This window comes from Vipera ursinii, assembly GCF_947247035.1.
Source record: "Vipera ursinii genome assembly, chromosome: 1".
NCBI classification, from domain to species: domain Eukaryota; kingdom Metazoa; phylum Chordata; class Lepidosauria; order Squamata; family Viperidae; genus Vipera; species Vipera ursinii.
The window spans coordinates 75,633,476-75,649,168 of NC_139512.1; the positions used below are offsets into that span (position 1 = coordinate 75,633,476).

The window sequence follows — 15,693 nt, forward strand, 5'->3', positions numbered from 1 at the left end:
TAGTGCTATTGGGTGCTCACACCCAATAGATGAGAACTTTTGTTTTGCCTCCATGTGTCTGTATTAAGGCTCCGGGCATAGGAGAGCATTCAGCCCATAGGAACTACAACCCAGGTGACTAAATTTTGTTGACTTACAGAACTCCCTTTACTTCTTTTGGATTTTCAGAATGCCGTGGCCAAGCAGAGGTTGCTATGGCTGGATCCTAGAAAGACTGGGGAATTTTCTTTGGGAAAAGAGCAGAAGTGATGGGGAAGGGAGGGGAGCTCATGACACAAGCCAGAGCAGATTAGAAGACTGAAAGAGCCTCGTTTATCCTGTCCCGGGGAGAGATTTACAGTCGTGGAGCTGTTGATGAAGGCCAGTAATTCAACCATTTTAATGAGCCTGTGTTGCCCCTGAATACCACTCCAGCTTTTCCCCCCCCCCATGACACATTTTCCTCTTATTTGGAACATGCTGCTGGGAAACTGGCAGAAAAAGAGGAAATAATCTGCAGCAACAATATCTGGGAACAGGATCCTCATACAGGGGCACAAAAGGGATGGCCTCTTCTCACTGGGATCCCATAATCAGATGGGTCCCTGTGCCTGTATGTTGTGCATCAGGACTGGCAATTTCATTTCTTTATTTGGAACAAGATTATACAGTGATATACATTTGGAAGGATAGTTTTCTCTTATTCCTTGTGAATAAGGGATGGGCCGGAGTGAAGGAGAAGCTAAGTAATAACTGACCTACTGACACTGGCAGAACATTAGTATCTTGCGGTCCCTTGGGGTGTAAGAGCATAAGGCTCCCACCCTGGGCCACGCCTCCTTCACCTCTCGCGTCCGCCCATTTACCTCCAGCGCTCCTCCTTGGCTGGCTCTCCTCCACCCCCATTCTCCCTGGCCAATGGGACCCTTGCCCTCCACCCCGTGCCCTTTGCCCTGGCCGTTTCACAGAGGCACCCTTTGTCCTGGGCCTTTGGCTGCACGGGACAGACAGCCGCCAGCCAATCGGGTGGGTGGCAGGCAGAAGCCATGGTGCTGCAGGCAGGAGCCATGGGCGATCGCAGGGGCTGCATTATGGGGCGGCAGGCAAGCAGCATGCAAAGAAAATTAAATTTTAAATGCATTTAATTGGCAGGCTCGACTTCACAAACATATGATAACCATATGTCTCTGAGACAGACATTTGGTGATTTGGTTGTTTAATACATGAGATGAATGTGCCGGATAATGCGTCAGTCTCCTGCTGCCCCACACCAGGCCGCCTCCCCCTTGCAATGGCAGGAGGTATGCCGGCCCTGCCATTCACCTATTCACCCCCCCACCCCACAATCGGGAGAAGCCGTGCAGGCCCTGACATTCGCCTGCTGCCCCACAACACAGCCCCTGCAATCACCCACCGCACGCTGCCCCCTTGCAGCACCATGGCTTCTCTGTGCCACCCACCCGATTGGCTGGCAGCTATCTGTCCTCCGCAGCCAAAGGCCCGGGACAATGGGTGCCTGGGTGAAGGGCACAGGGTGGAGGGCAAGGGGCCCATTGGGCAGGGGAGGGCCCTGCTGAGGAGGAACGCTGGAGGTAAAGGGGCGGAAGCTCAAGGCGCGAGGTGAGGCCAAGGGTGGGAGCCTAAAGGTCTCATTCCGAGTTCCCTGAGAGAGTGGAGACAGAGGAAAGATTTTAAAAGTCCACACAAAAGGGAGGGAGGGAGAGAGAGAGACGGGCAGTTAAGAAGTATAAAAAAACAAACAAATGGAATCAGGAAAGCAGAAGAAATCAGCGAAATAAATTACTCTTTCTTTCTCTCTTACACACCTTGATTAGAAGGAAGAATATAGAATAAAGTTCAATCTACCAGTATTATATAAAAAGAACCTGTAAGACATGAATCTCTCCCAGTGTCCTCTCCTCAGCCTTCATTGCGGCCTGTCCATTTTTTTTTTAAACTTTCTGCACCCTCCAGTATCTATCCTGGTTAAATCCCACTGTATCGCATGTTGTCCCCGTCTATTAGATCTCTAGAGCTTTGTTCCAATTTCCCACTATCACCTTATTGAAGGGAGGCCCGGAGGGATGTGCTGTGTCAACAGACTCCAAAAACCATGCAAACTGCTCCCTGTGTGTTTGGGAACTTATTCCAGCTTTGCTACAGGGGGACAAAAGCTCCCATTGTCTGAGCCTGTGGGAGAGTCTCAGAGCCTTGCTTAAGCTAAAACCTTAAAAAGAGCTGAAGCGTGCTACTAAAAGTGAAAAGTACAGCTGAAAGCTTTAGGAAGGCCTTCAGGTAGGGGGCAAATTATAGCTGGGAAAGAAGTTGGAACAAAACTGTGTTTGTAAACAAGTTTCTGCTGTTCTGCCGAGCGCTTGGGAATTTTTGCAAAACACAGCTGGTTGGGTCACAGACCCAGCAAGGGGGAAAAAAATAATAGCAATGAAATCAATTGTTATTGCTTTGCCTTCTCTTGTCCCCCCCCCACCACCAAAAAAAAGCTATAATTGAATCTGATGCACAAAAGGTAACTTTTTAATGCAGCAAAATCATTGGTATTCATTGTTTCTGGGAATTCTTAGCTAGGTTATGGTGAAACTGCTTTATTTTCCTCAGCCTTTTCCTGTAGAGCCATCTGCTGGCCAAGGAGTAATCTCATTCAGGCATTCCCATTCAGTCCAACAGGGAAAAATGGCCACAGATGGCAACGGTGTAAAGTCCTCCCTCAAATTGTGGATAGCCAAAAGGCTCCGTAACTGAATGAAAATGAAGCTTGTTCAAGACATTTCCTTGAAGCCAAGGGTCTATTTTTTTTTTGAAACACAAAAAGCCTTCTTATATATGCTGTTAATCCAACTAAATGGACCCTGATATTTATATTGTAAAATGACACTGTTGTATATTAGTTCTTTTTTCCTTTTTATTTTTATTCAAAATATAAACCTTCAAAATTAAAAAAAAACTAAGAAAAAACACAAAACAAGACATTAAAAAAGTGCATTAAAGAAAGAAAAAAACCTTAACAAATTATCCCCCCAGTCGAATACTGCTTATTACAATATTAGTTTCCCACCCTTTGTAAAACTGCCCCCCAAATTTTTTAAAACTACTAAATATTTTTGCAAATCATTAACCTGTCATCTATCTACTATATTAATGTCAAAATAATTAACAAGAACAACAATAAAAAAGACAAAGTTTCAAAACCCTCTGTTAAGAAACTGTTATTGTAATCAACCTGTAGAAAATTTACCACATCTTATCTCTCCCAAATTGTCCCAAGAGTTAACAGTCCAACATGGAGAAATGGCAACATATGGCAAGGGTATAAAGTCCTCCCTCAAATTTTGGATAGTCAAAAGTTCCGTAATTGTATGAGAGTGAAGCGTGTTCAAGACATTTCCTTGAAGCTAAGGTTCTATTTCTCTGAAACACAAAAAGCCTTCTTAAATATGCTGTTAATCCACCTAAAAAATGGACCTTGATATTTATATTGTAAAATGACACTGTTGTATAATGACTGGCATTTGTTCTTTAATTCGGACCTAAGTCCGAACCAAGGAATGTCCTGAACCAAGGACATTCTACGAACAAAGCACAGGTTCTATTGCTCAGATGCAGACCTTCCCTAACTTGGAGTTTAAATGAATGGCTTATTCCACAGGTCTGCAACCCGCGGCTCCGGAGCTGCATGCGGCTCTTTCAGCCGTCTCCTGCGACTCCCAGTCCTCTGCCATGTGCAGTCCAAAAAAAAAAAAAAAAAAAAAAAAGTGGGACTAAAAAAGTTCAACCAATCAATTCAAATATGCAGGGTAGGTGCATATCTTGCCTTGGCTCCACTCTTCAGTCAAACCCTGTTCTGCGCATGCGTGCATGTACGCGCATGCGCACACATTTTTTGCAGCTCCCAGTTTTTCCTTTTGTGAGGGAACCGGTTCCGAGTGGCTCTTTCACTGTTTCAGGTTGCTGACCCCTGGCTTATTCCAACCTAGTAATCTAGAACTCAAATGATTTAGTGAATTGCAATGAGAGTAAAGTGAATTATGGCTTCTGGCTAATTACAGCAATGAGCTGGAAAGCTTACGGGACCAAACGTAAGAGTAGATTATTTTATGTTTGTAGATGTCTAAGCATTTTATGCAATACTTATAAAGAGATTTTGAAGCTGCCTCCTGCTCTGATGGTGCTATAGTACTTTACCATCCATTGGAGAGAAAAAGAGGTGGGGAAAGGGTGAGTGGGTTGTCCTGTCCATTTCCAATTCCGGTTTTGCTGCAGCTGGTACACAGATCGAGATATCCTTTCTTGAAACTAGTGCTGACCTCAGGCAAAAATATTCTCCACCCACTGAGTTTTTCTTTAGGCAAGAAAAACCAAATGCAGAGGTGGAGTATAGCTGGTACCTTGCTCAATAGTAGCAAGTGTGAGTCCTAGTGGACAATCACTTCAATATGAGCCGGCAGTGTGCTGCAGCTGCCAAAAAAGCCAACACAATTCTAGGCTGCATTAACAGAGGATAGAATCAAGATCATGTAAAGTGTTAATACCACTTTACAATGCCTTGGTAAGGCCACACGTGGAATACTGCATCTAGTTTTGGTCAACACGATGTAAAAAAGATGTTGAGACTCTAGAAAGAGTACAGAGAAGAGCAACAAAGATGATCGGGGGACTGGAGGCTAAAACATATAGGGAACAGTTGCTGGAATTGGGTATGTCCAGTTTAATGAAGAGAATGACATGACAGCAGTGTTCCAATATCTCAGGGGCTGGCACAAAGAAGAGGGAGTCAAGCTATTCTCCAAAGCACTTGAAGGCAGGACAAGAAGCAACGGATGGGAACCAACTAACCAAAGAGAGAAGCACCCTAGAACTAAGGAGAAATTTTCTGGCAGCTATAACAATTAATCAGTGGAACAACCTGCCTCTAGAAGCTGTAAATTCTCCAACACTGGAAGTTTTTAAGAGACTGGACAGCCATTTGTCTGAAATGGTATAAGGTTTCCTGCCTGAGCAAGGGGTTGGACTAAATGTCCTCCAAGGTCCCTTCCAACAACAACAATAACATCATCATCATCATTATATTATTATTATTATTATTATTATTATTATTATTATTATTATTATTATTATTATTATTATTATTATTATTATTATTATTATTTTCACACACCTACTTTTTAACACAGTATTTTTGTCCCCCAATTAGTGCATATAGATCCAGGATATCTATTAAGCATCTGTTCATGTCTTATGTTGCTCTCTAATCAATTAAACCAAATTCAGGGCTACCATATCTGAACTGCAAAAATCTAGAACACTTGATAATTTCAGAGATAACGTTTTCTGTATGTTCTCGTAACGACTTGGGATCATTGCAGTCCAAATGTAGCAACTCTGTTACCAAGAGCCTTTGTGGAGCAGTGGGCTAATGCCTCCTTAACTAACACCAGCTGCCTGCAATTAGTGCAGGTTCGAGTCTCACCAGGCTCAAGGTTGACTCAGCCTTCCATCCTTCCGAGGTAGGTAAAATGAGGACCCAGATTGTTGGGGGCAATAAGCTGACTTTGTAATAATGCCGCTTGGGGGCGGGGGGCGAAAGCCCTAATAAGCAGGCATATACATAGAATGAAGGCTATTGCTAAGCACATTGATTTGTGCTTTAGATTGTAAGCTGCCCTGAGTTTTCGGAGAAGGGCGGGATATAAATGGGATTTAAAACAACAACAACAAAAAATGTTAAATTTAACTACACTTATTCCTCCACCAACTTTTCAGCTAAAGTAGATGATGGAGTGTAAACTCATATTTGCATGCAGGGCTTAGGAGAAACAAAATTAGGCAGGATACCTAATACCATAAAAAGACATACATAAAATCTATAATCTCTCGCTAGAGAAAAAGGCTAAATTGAATTTAGCAGAGACAAGTGAAAAATTACTTGCTTAAAAATATAAAAATATGTTATATTGTATATGTGTGTATACTATAACTGTACACTGGACTTATATTTTTGTTTTCTACTTATGCATGAGAAACTGGAGTAGTATTGTGTTGCGTAGTGATGTTTCTGCAAAAAATAGCCCAGGCAGTTCAAGTACTGAGTTTAGTTCTTTAAGGACGTTTCAGAGAAACTGGATCAGATCAGATTCAGAGGGTGATGTCGATGATCAGAGGAGAAGAAACAGTTTGAAAATGCTGGTTAGATTTAATTTTAAGAATAGGCAATGGAGGGATATATGATAGTGTTCTTCAAATACCTACCAGCAGCACATCAAATGAAAGAAAAGTCAAAAACAGCTTTCTCTCATTCCAGAGTGTAGGACACGGAATAAGGAATTTAAGTTATAAAAACAAAAGATTGAGTATCGGGTTAAAAAAAATCAGAAAGGCTCAACTTTAAAAGTTTAGTTCCAGCAGGGGACAGCTAGCTGCTTCCTGGGGTTATTTATTTGTTGATTCTTGAACTGAGCAGGAGGAATTGCACTCAATAACTAACATACCACAGCGCCCCCACCCCCTCAATGTTTCAGTGATTCCTGCATTAAATCCTGAAGTGTTAGGGAGGAGGCACGAAGTTGGTTCCAGGCAGTAATATCTGCCTCTTTGAGTGAGGGTGTCTTCCCCACCGCTTTGAAGGAGGCGGTGGTGAGGCCCCTTCTCAAGAAGCCTGCCCTGGACCCAGCGATTTTAAACAACTATCGTCCTGTCTCCAACCTTCGCTTTCTGGTGAAGGTTGTTGAGATTGTGGTGGCGCACCAGCTTCCTCTGTTCCTGGAGGAAACTGATTATCTGGACCCGTACCAATCGGGTTTCAGGCCCGGGTACAGCACGGAGACGGCATTGGTCGCGCTGGTGAATGATCTCTGGCGGGCTCGGGACAGGGGTTGCTCCTCTGTCCTAGTTCTATTAGACCTCTCAGCGGCTTTTGATACCATCGACCATGGTATCCTATTGCAGCGTCTCAGGGGGTTGGGAGTGGGAGGCACTGTCTTGCAGTGGTTCTCCTCCTATCTCCTGGGCCACTCACAATCGGTGTTGACGGGAGGGCAGAGGTCTGCCTCGAGGCCTCTCGTTTGTGGAGTTCCTCAGGGGTCGGTTCTCTCTCCCCTCCTGTTCAACATCTATATGAAGCCGCTGGGTGAGATCATTCGTGGTTTTGGGGTGGGGTATCATCAGTACGCTGATGATACCCAACTTTTTTTCTCCACCCTGAACCAACCCAGTGATGCCCTCACCATGATGTCTCATTGCCTGGAGGCGGTCCAGGTCTGGATGGGGAGAAACAGGCTTCGTCTCAATCCGGCCAAGACTGAGTGGCTGTGCATACCGGCATCTCGGACTAACCAGTCCATTCCATCTTTAATGATGGGGGGTGAGGTGTTACCCCCCGTTGATAGGGCTCGCAACTTGGGCGTCCTCCTGGATTCGCGGCTCAGATTTGAAGACCTTATAGGAGCCGTGACCAGGGGGGCCTTTGCCCAGGTTCGCCTGGTACGCCAGTTGCGGCCCTACCTGGACCGAGATGCCCTGCGCACAGTCACTCATGTGCTCGTGACCTCCCGATTGGACTACTGCAACGCTCTCTACATGGGGCTGCCCTTGAGGACCACTCGGAGGCTTCAGCTGGTGCAGAATGCAGCCGCACAGGTTGTGATGTGGGTTTCCCGATATTCCCATGTAACACCTCTACTCTGCGAGCTGCATTGGCTTTCGGTTGCCCTCCGGGTGTGATTCAAGGTGCTGGTGATGACCTATAAAGCCCTAAATGGCTTGGGTCCGGGATATCTGAGGGAATACCTGCTGCCGGCATCAAGCTCCCTTCATCCTGTGCGCTCCCACAGGGAGGGTCTTCTCAGGGTACCGCCAGTAAAAGATTGCCGGCGAACAATACCCAGGGGGAGGGCCTTCTCTGTGGGTGTGCCGGCCCTTTGGAACCAGCTACCTGTAGAGCTTAGGACTTCCCCTGACCTTCGCTCATTCCGCCGGGACCTGAAGACCTGGCTCTTCGAGCTTTCTGGCCTGGACTAAGAATATTAACTGGGGTTTTAATTGTATTTTAATTGTTATTGGGGGTTTTAGTTTCAAGGTTAGTTTAATCACTTTGTTTTTAATCTATGTAATTTGTTGGACTGTTTTAAAAAACCTTGTGAACTGCCCTGAGTCCTACGGGAGAAGGGCGGTATATAAGTTTAATAAAATAAAAAATAAAATAAAAAAGAGTTCCTTCTATCTGGTGTGTACACACGAATAGCCAAAAAATGATCAGAGAAAGCAATTCAGAACAAGGGAACTTTCCAAAGGTGCAGCCGAATGCTATTAACTTCCATGTGAAAGAAAAATAAAATCCTATTATGGAAGCATTTTCCACTGCAGTGCCAGCATTAGTGGCAAGGTTTTCCCAAGATGGTAGCATGGGAAATCTTTAATCCAACAGTTTCCACATATTGATTGTAAAGTTTACGGATATTGAAATAACCACAGTCATATGTACTCACAGTCTAGGAAGCACCATTTGGGGGAGAGCTTCTGGCATGACAATGTCTTTGGTTTGACTCCATCTCCCTCCTGGATCAAAATAAATGAACAATAAAAAAAATAAATTGCCCTGTATTCCTATTTCGTCTAGGAACACTTACTGTCTCTTCTGTTTTCTTTTTCTTACCTATATAACCCAGGTAGACTCAGTGCAGAGATATTGTCAAATAGTATGGCATAGTTACTAGAGCATAAAATAGTACAGCTCAACAAACATGCCCCAAATATCACTGAACAGGTACTGATGCAAGCTAAGCACACTGTAGGGAAGCAGGAGAAGGAAAAAGAGGACTCACAGGTAAGGAGAGAGAAAAAGATACACACCTGAGGAAATAGATTCTGAATAGTGGAAGTACAAGAAGGGAAGTCCTGTGGAAAGGGAAGGAGCTGAGTTACCATAACAGTAATGAAGAACCTCATTAGAGATCCAGTTTTGTGTAGTGGTTAAGGTACCAAATTAGAAACTGGGAGACTTTGAATTCTAGTCCCACCTTAGGCACAAAACCAGCTGGGTGACTTTGAACCAGTCACACCTTCTCAGCCCTAGGAAGGAGGCAATGGCAAAACTTTTCTGAAATGTTGAAGGCAACCCGCCCCCCACCCCAATAAAAAGCTTGTATAGCTTTCACTGAGATTTGCAGGTGCATGTCATACCTTTGTTGAGCCTCAGTGGGTCAACTGTCACAAGTCATAAGGAGACTTTGAAGAGAGGATCTGACAGTAGAACCTAAGTGCTCAAAAACACCATCCCAGTAATTCAAGGACTAGGCTATCACAGTTTGTATAATATGTTTCCACTAAATGAACCACTTTCGTAACTCTTTTCTATAATAGTCCAACTATCTGGAGAAACTGAGAGATGTAAAGTTTCAGGACTTCACTAGCCTAAACGTCTGCATTCTTCATTACCTGGTTGATAATGATGCTGGTGATAAAGCCCTACATGGCATGGGTCCGGATTACCTACGGCAGACATGTCAAACACAAGGCCCGGGGGCCAGATCCGGCCCGCGAAGTGGTTTCATGTGGCCCGCGAAGCCATCCTGGAAACAGTGAGGGAACGGCCCCCACTGCCTTGGCCCTGGCCCAGAGACCCTCCTTCTGCCAGAGACCCCCAGATCTGTCCCACTCCTGCCCAGGCCCCCATAGGCACCCTTGATGCCAATGATGTAGAGCTGGCCATGACCACCCAGTAGGCCATACGCACTCCAGCTGCGCCCACCCAGTAGGCCACGCCCACCCTGCCCATACCCACCCGGCCCCCCGAGGGCAACCACGATGCTGATGCGGCCCTCAATGAAATTGAGTTTGACACCCCTGACCTATGGCAACACCAGCTGCCGGCGTCAACCTCCCTCCGTCCAGTGCGCTCCCACAGAGAGGGCCTCCTCTGGGTGCCACCGATCAGAGAATGTCAACTGGTGACCCCCAGGGGGAGGGCGTTCTCTGTGGGCGCGCCAGACCTGTGGAACCGCTTACCGGTTGAGCTCCGGATGGCCCCCGACCTTCGCTCCTTCCGACGTGATCTAAAAACTTATTTATTTGAACAAGCTGGCCTGGTCTGATGGGTTTGGGGTCTGGGGTTTTAATATGGCTTTTAACCAATGTATTAGATCGGGCATAATTATTTAATGTTTTTTAACTTTTGTATTTCGTATTTTGATATTTATTGCCCTGTACACCGCCCTGAGTCGTTCAGGAGAAGGGCGGTATAAAAATCTAATAAATATAAATATAATATAAATATAAATATAACCAAGTACTAGGCAAAGAATGAACCCAGAATGTAAGAGAGCGCAGAAAGAAAAAATATGGGGGAAAAATTTCAAAGAATACTTCCAACTTTTATTACAATAGACAACTTTACCCCTATAAGGTTAGAAACTTATTTCTTCATTCCATATCACTTCCCTTACTTATAAGCAAATGTATAAAGTATCAACTTTTCAAAGTTAGTGTCAGCAAAAAGTCCGTAACTTCACTTAAAAGTTTACTTACTTCACATCTGCCATTGCCTCATTGACATCTTTGAACCTATCCATATGGTCGGACATTATTACTAATACTGTAACTACTAATTTCTGGATCCTTTCTTCAAAATTCTTCTTGAGTATTTCCAATGATACAATGTTTTGTGTCAATCTGTAAGTACCAGTTAACTGACACCAAAAGTTGGCTTCCATTTTTTCCCCTTCTACTTAAAATCTTTAGTCACCTCTGGTGTTCAGTTTCTAAAATTATAAAGTTGTTTATCTTATGAACTAAGATAGTTCAAAACAATTCTAATTCTCATGAGAAGTTCTATCTTTTTTATAGTTTATTCTGAAATCTTATAGTTAAAATCAATATTCCAAATTTACTTACCCTTACTCCATTTGTAACTTTCTCAGATCAAAATCTTATTTAATTTTTACTGTTTATTTCAAATTCTGTCAGTTCTTAAGGTGGTAATTAATTTTTCTTTTATTCAGAGTTGTAGCTAAACTTACTCGACAACTTTTCAGATTTGTCATTTCAAAGATCTCTAACAATTTTAAGATGGTTAAAAGGCAATTGCCCCCCTCCCCACCAAAAAAAGAACTAGAAAGTGAGGCTTGTGAACTTAAGTGTCCTTTAAGCTATGAGCAAGTGTCTCATAAGTGTCCTGTGTGTTATGAGCAATACAGTTAATCCCTTTGTCCCCCAGGACTTAAATCTGGGGAAGATTGCTGTTCTATGATCTCCTCGTGAAGTGCCGCCATCTGGAACCCACGTAAGTGATCTCTTGTCTTCTCCTTATCTGGGAGGTTCTGAAAAACTGGTCTACTCACCTCCTGAAGCCTTACAATGGTTCTTTTGTTTCTGTCATGGTGTTCAGCTCTGTTATTACAAAGATTTTTTCAGTTTGCCATAACTTCCCCAGAAACCAGTGACCCCATCTGGATTTCCTACTCCTCATTTTATCCACATATTTCTTTCATCTGGGCTCCAAGATCACCACAGATGGGGACTGCAGCCAAGAAATTAAAAGACGCTTGCTCCTGGGGAGGAAAGCCATGGCAAATCTAGACAGCACACTAAAAAGCAGAGACATCACCCTGCCAACAAAAGTGCATATAATCAGGGCTATGGTCTTCCCAGTTGCAATGTATGGCTGTGAAAGTTGGACCATAAGAAAGGCTGAGGGCCAAAGAATTGAGGCCTATGAACTATGGTGCTGGAGAAGACTCCTGCGAGTCCCTTGGACTGCAAGGCGATCAAACCGGTCAGTCCTAGAGGAGATCAACCCTGACTGCTCTTTAGAAGGCCAGACCCTGAAGTTGAAACTCAAATAATTTGGCCACCTAATGAGAAGGAAGGAATCACTGGAGAAGAGCCTAATGCTGGGAAAGGTTGAGGGCAAGAGAAGGGAGGACAGAGAATAAGGTGGCTGGATGGAGTCACTGAAGCAGTAGGTGTGAGCCTAAATGGACTCCGGAAGATGGTAGAGGACAGGAAGGCCTGGAGGAATGTGGGGTCCATAGGGTCACGATGGGTCGGACACGACTTCACAACTAACAACAACATTTCTTTTATACAAATGGTATTTTTACAGCTCAACCCGAATTCTTTGCCAGAGCATGTGAGGAAGAATTCTGAATTTAAACAAAAATAAACCTCTTCCTTTTTTTCATTATGTACAGTGAACTGGGAACAAGAATATCTCCTTAGGTATTCTTTGCTTTTAACTTCAAAACAAGAAAATCATTATCATTGTGGAAGTACACATACCACTGAAGTAAGGATATGGGGGTATGCTGTCTGACAAGTCATTAAAGTGTAGCAAGATTGCACTTTCCCCTTACAATAGTTTTTCTAGCAACTCACCTCTTGAAGCCTTTCAATGTGGATCCGGCATAATTCCAAATCACTGTCTCCTGGAACCACGATAATTCCTAAAGGCACAGCTATAAAATAAAAAAATAAAAAACGCAATTACTTTTGCCTGCTAACCACATTTGTTATGACTGCTCAGTATCCAAGTATTTTACTTTGGCTTATAAGCCCCTAAGAAACTGCTAGCTCATCAACACTTCTGGGGAAAAAAAAACTTATGTGGAAAAATGGATTTACATTGTGGACTAAACGCTATTTCTAAAAGTGTGCTATTTCGCACATTCTGATGCAAGGCTTTTTAAAAAATATTCGTCTTATTCAGTGTGTCACAAAGGCCAAAAGAGGTCTTATTTTAACATTAGTCACTTACCAGCTATGGAAAGAAAGTAGGTACAATAATAAACAAACAGCTCCAAATTCCAGATGTTCCTGTAGTGTGCTTGGCCTTTCTATTTAAACAAATCCCCCAATTACTTACAGGCTTCTTTGAGTTTCTCCTTGTCATAATGAAGTGCCTCATAGTCATGCATGCCAATTCGGCTTACACGGATTCTTAAGCGTTCTGGAACTGGTTGCTGACTGAAAAGAAAAAAGCAAACGTGTTTGAAAAATTAGGGAGGATAACACTATTGTGTGCGAAAAGGAACTACGAAGGTGACAGGCAATATTTTCTAACAGCAGCAATAACCTCAATGTGTTAGGTTTCTAACAAACTTCTCTTAGTTGTGTACAAAAATGCTCAACAGCCGCCTGTTGCACACATAGTTCCATTCGGAGAGAAATGTTTAATAGCTACTGAAGAAAAACTCACCTGGCCAATGCAGACAGGCAGTAAAGCTATGTGCATTTATTTGTATCTACTGGGATAAGGCTAAACAGGAAGAGTAATATTGACAATCTACTACTGTCATTTTAAATGGGGGATCAGGGGAATGCAAGCTACTGTATATTTGCCCTCCAGAGAATAGGAAGTATTGCTTAAAGAGATATGTTTTTTTTACCAGACCTGCAATTTTATGTACTTTGAATGTACTCTATGACATAACTCATCCATCCCAAGAAAGAAGCTTCTAAGATTTCCCAAAATATGTAATTATCAATGTCCAGGCATTAGTAAAATTACTTTCCATTCCCTAACATATTCTGATAGTAGGCCAATGAAATAATTTTACTTCACCAGAAACCTATTTGTAACATACATGTAACATCCCTTTATCTCTTTAATAGGAATCTGGAACAACTTTGAATCTTCCAAATCAAATCTTCTGAGGAGAGCATTGTGATTACCTCCAAAGATTTTTGAATTTAATGGGTTAAGTAGAGAATTGTTACTGAAGCTTTTACAATATTGGCAGAGAAATTAATTCTCTTTGACATTTCATCATGTCTTATACAGCCTCCACCTAATGCTTTCAAACTTGTCATAAGAACCTATTTAAAATAAAGTAATGAACGTGGTGGCTCAGTGGGTTAGGACGCTGAACTTGTCGATCGGAAGGTTGGCAGTTTGGCGGGTCGAATCCCGAGTGCCGCATAGCAGAGTGAGCGCCTGTTACTCGTCCCAGCTTCTGCCAACCTAGCAGTTCGAAAGCATGTAAAAATGCAAGTAGAAAAATAGGGACCACTACGGTGGGAAGGTAACAGCGTTCCGTGTGCCTTTGGCATCTAGTCATGCCGTCCACATGACCACGGAGACGTCCTCGGACAAGCGCTGGCTCTTCGGCTTTGAAACGGAGATGAGCACCGGCCCCTAGAGTCGGAAACGACTAGCACGCATGTGCGGGGGAACCTTTACCTTTACCTTTTAATGAACACTCAAAATTACATTTAAAACATTGGCTAAAATTTCAGGGAGCTATAAAACTGTCTTGTAGCCTTAGAACCTTCCCTGACACTGATTCTTAAGACTTTGGGGTATGATAGAAATCCAACAGAAACTGTAGCAAAGCTGAATAAGGTGAACTGGTGAGACCTCCTCTCCTCCTTATAGCAAAGCCTGGGAGATCCTCCCTAGAGTACATACTCATTCAACAGAGGCATGGAGTTTCTCCTCTTGGTCTTCTGCACCATGTTTGCTTGGTTGCGCAATGAAATGTGTATGCAGGAAGCTCCCAGCTTGCAAGGTTCCCCATCCACTTGCATGGGGATGGCTTTGGATGTGGTAAGTACCACTTCCCGGCACTGGTGCAGCCGCTCTCCATGGCCACCCACTTGCAGTGCTGCCTAGAGACCAAAGAAGAGGGTGAAGTAAATGGACTACACATACTTCACTCTAATAGATAACATATAAACTACAACTGGGTCTCAAAACAGTTTCAGTGCAATCTATTCTGAAGAACCCTTGCACGCATACAGACAGTAGCACGAACAACCTGTGGCCTGAGAAACTCTCCCATAAAACGTAATGCAGGAGACATGAAATTTGTCATAGAATTATACAATTGGAAAGAAATGTAAAAGGACATGTAGCCCAATCCCCTTGCTCTTTGGGACATAATAAATCGCCTGCTTTGAGACAAGATTTTATTGGGGCTTAGCTCATTCCATCAGAAAGATTCTATGAATGTATCAGAGAGCTTGGCTTGCCTGCAGTTTCCACCCATTGACCCAAAGTAACAACAACAACAACAACAGAGTTGGAAGGGACCTAGGAGGTCATCTAGTCCAACCCCCTGCTCAGGCAGGAAACCCTATACCATTTCAGACAAATGGCTGTCCAATCTCTTCTTAAAAACTTCCAGTGTTGGAGCATTTACAGCTCCTGGAGGCAGATTGTTCCATTGATTAATTGTTCTAACTCTTAGGAAATTTCTCCTTAGTTCTAGGTTGCTTCATCTCCTTGATTATTTCCCATCCATTGCTTCTTGTCCTGCCTTTAGGTGCTTTGGAGAATAGCTTGACTCCCTCTTCTTTGTGGCAGCCCCTGAGATATTGGAACACTGCTGTCATGTCACCCCTCGCCCTTCTCTTCGTTAAACTACACATACCCAATTCCAGCAACCGTTCTTTATCTGTTTTAACCTCCATCTAATCATCTTTGTTGCTCTTCTCTGCACTCTTTCTAGAGTCTCAACATCTTTTTTACATCATGGCGACCAAAACAGGATGCAGTATTCCAGGTGCGGTCTTATCAAGGCATTATAAAGTGGTATTAACACTTTACATGATCTTGATTCTATCCCTCTGTTAATGCAACCTAGGACTGTGTTGTCTTTTTTGACAGCTGCAAATTTTGACATTGCTGGCTCAAATTTAAGTGATTGTCCTCTAGAATTCCAAGATCCCTCTCACAGTTACTAATGTTGAGCCATGTACCACTAT

General features: G+C 43.3%; 1 protein-coding gene across 7 annotated transcripts in view; it reads right to left on the reverse strand.

Annotated features, from left to right (window-relative positions):
- Positions 1 to 15,693, reverse strand: part of DGKZ (diacylglycerol kinase zeta) — a 128,152-nt gene that overhangs the window by 17,209 nt on the left and 95,250 nt on the right. For 4 of the 7 annotated variants that reach the window (XM_083367294.1, XM_083367292.1, XM_083367289.1 and 1 more), the window contains 5 exons: positions 14,396 to 14,595; positions 12,851 to 12,951; positions 12,364 to 12,443; positions 8,842 to 8,886; positions 8,478 to 8,547 (listed from right to left, as the gene is read on the reverse strand). In XM_083367294.1, coding sequence (XP_083223420.1) covers positions 8,478 to 8,547; positions 8,842 to 8,886; positions 12,364 to 12,443; positions 12,851 to 12,951; positions 14,396 to 14,595 — 496 coding nt within the window. The remainder of the gene's footprint in view (positions 1 to 8,477; positions 8,548 to 8,841; positions 8,887 to 12,363; positions 12,444 to 12,850; positions 12,952 to 14,395; positions 14,596 to 15,693) is intronic. The other 3 variants (XM_083367295.1, XM_083367293.1, XM_083367290.1) reach the window with 1 other exon arrangement.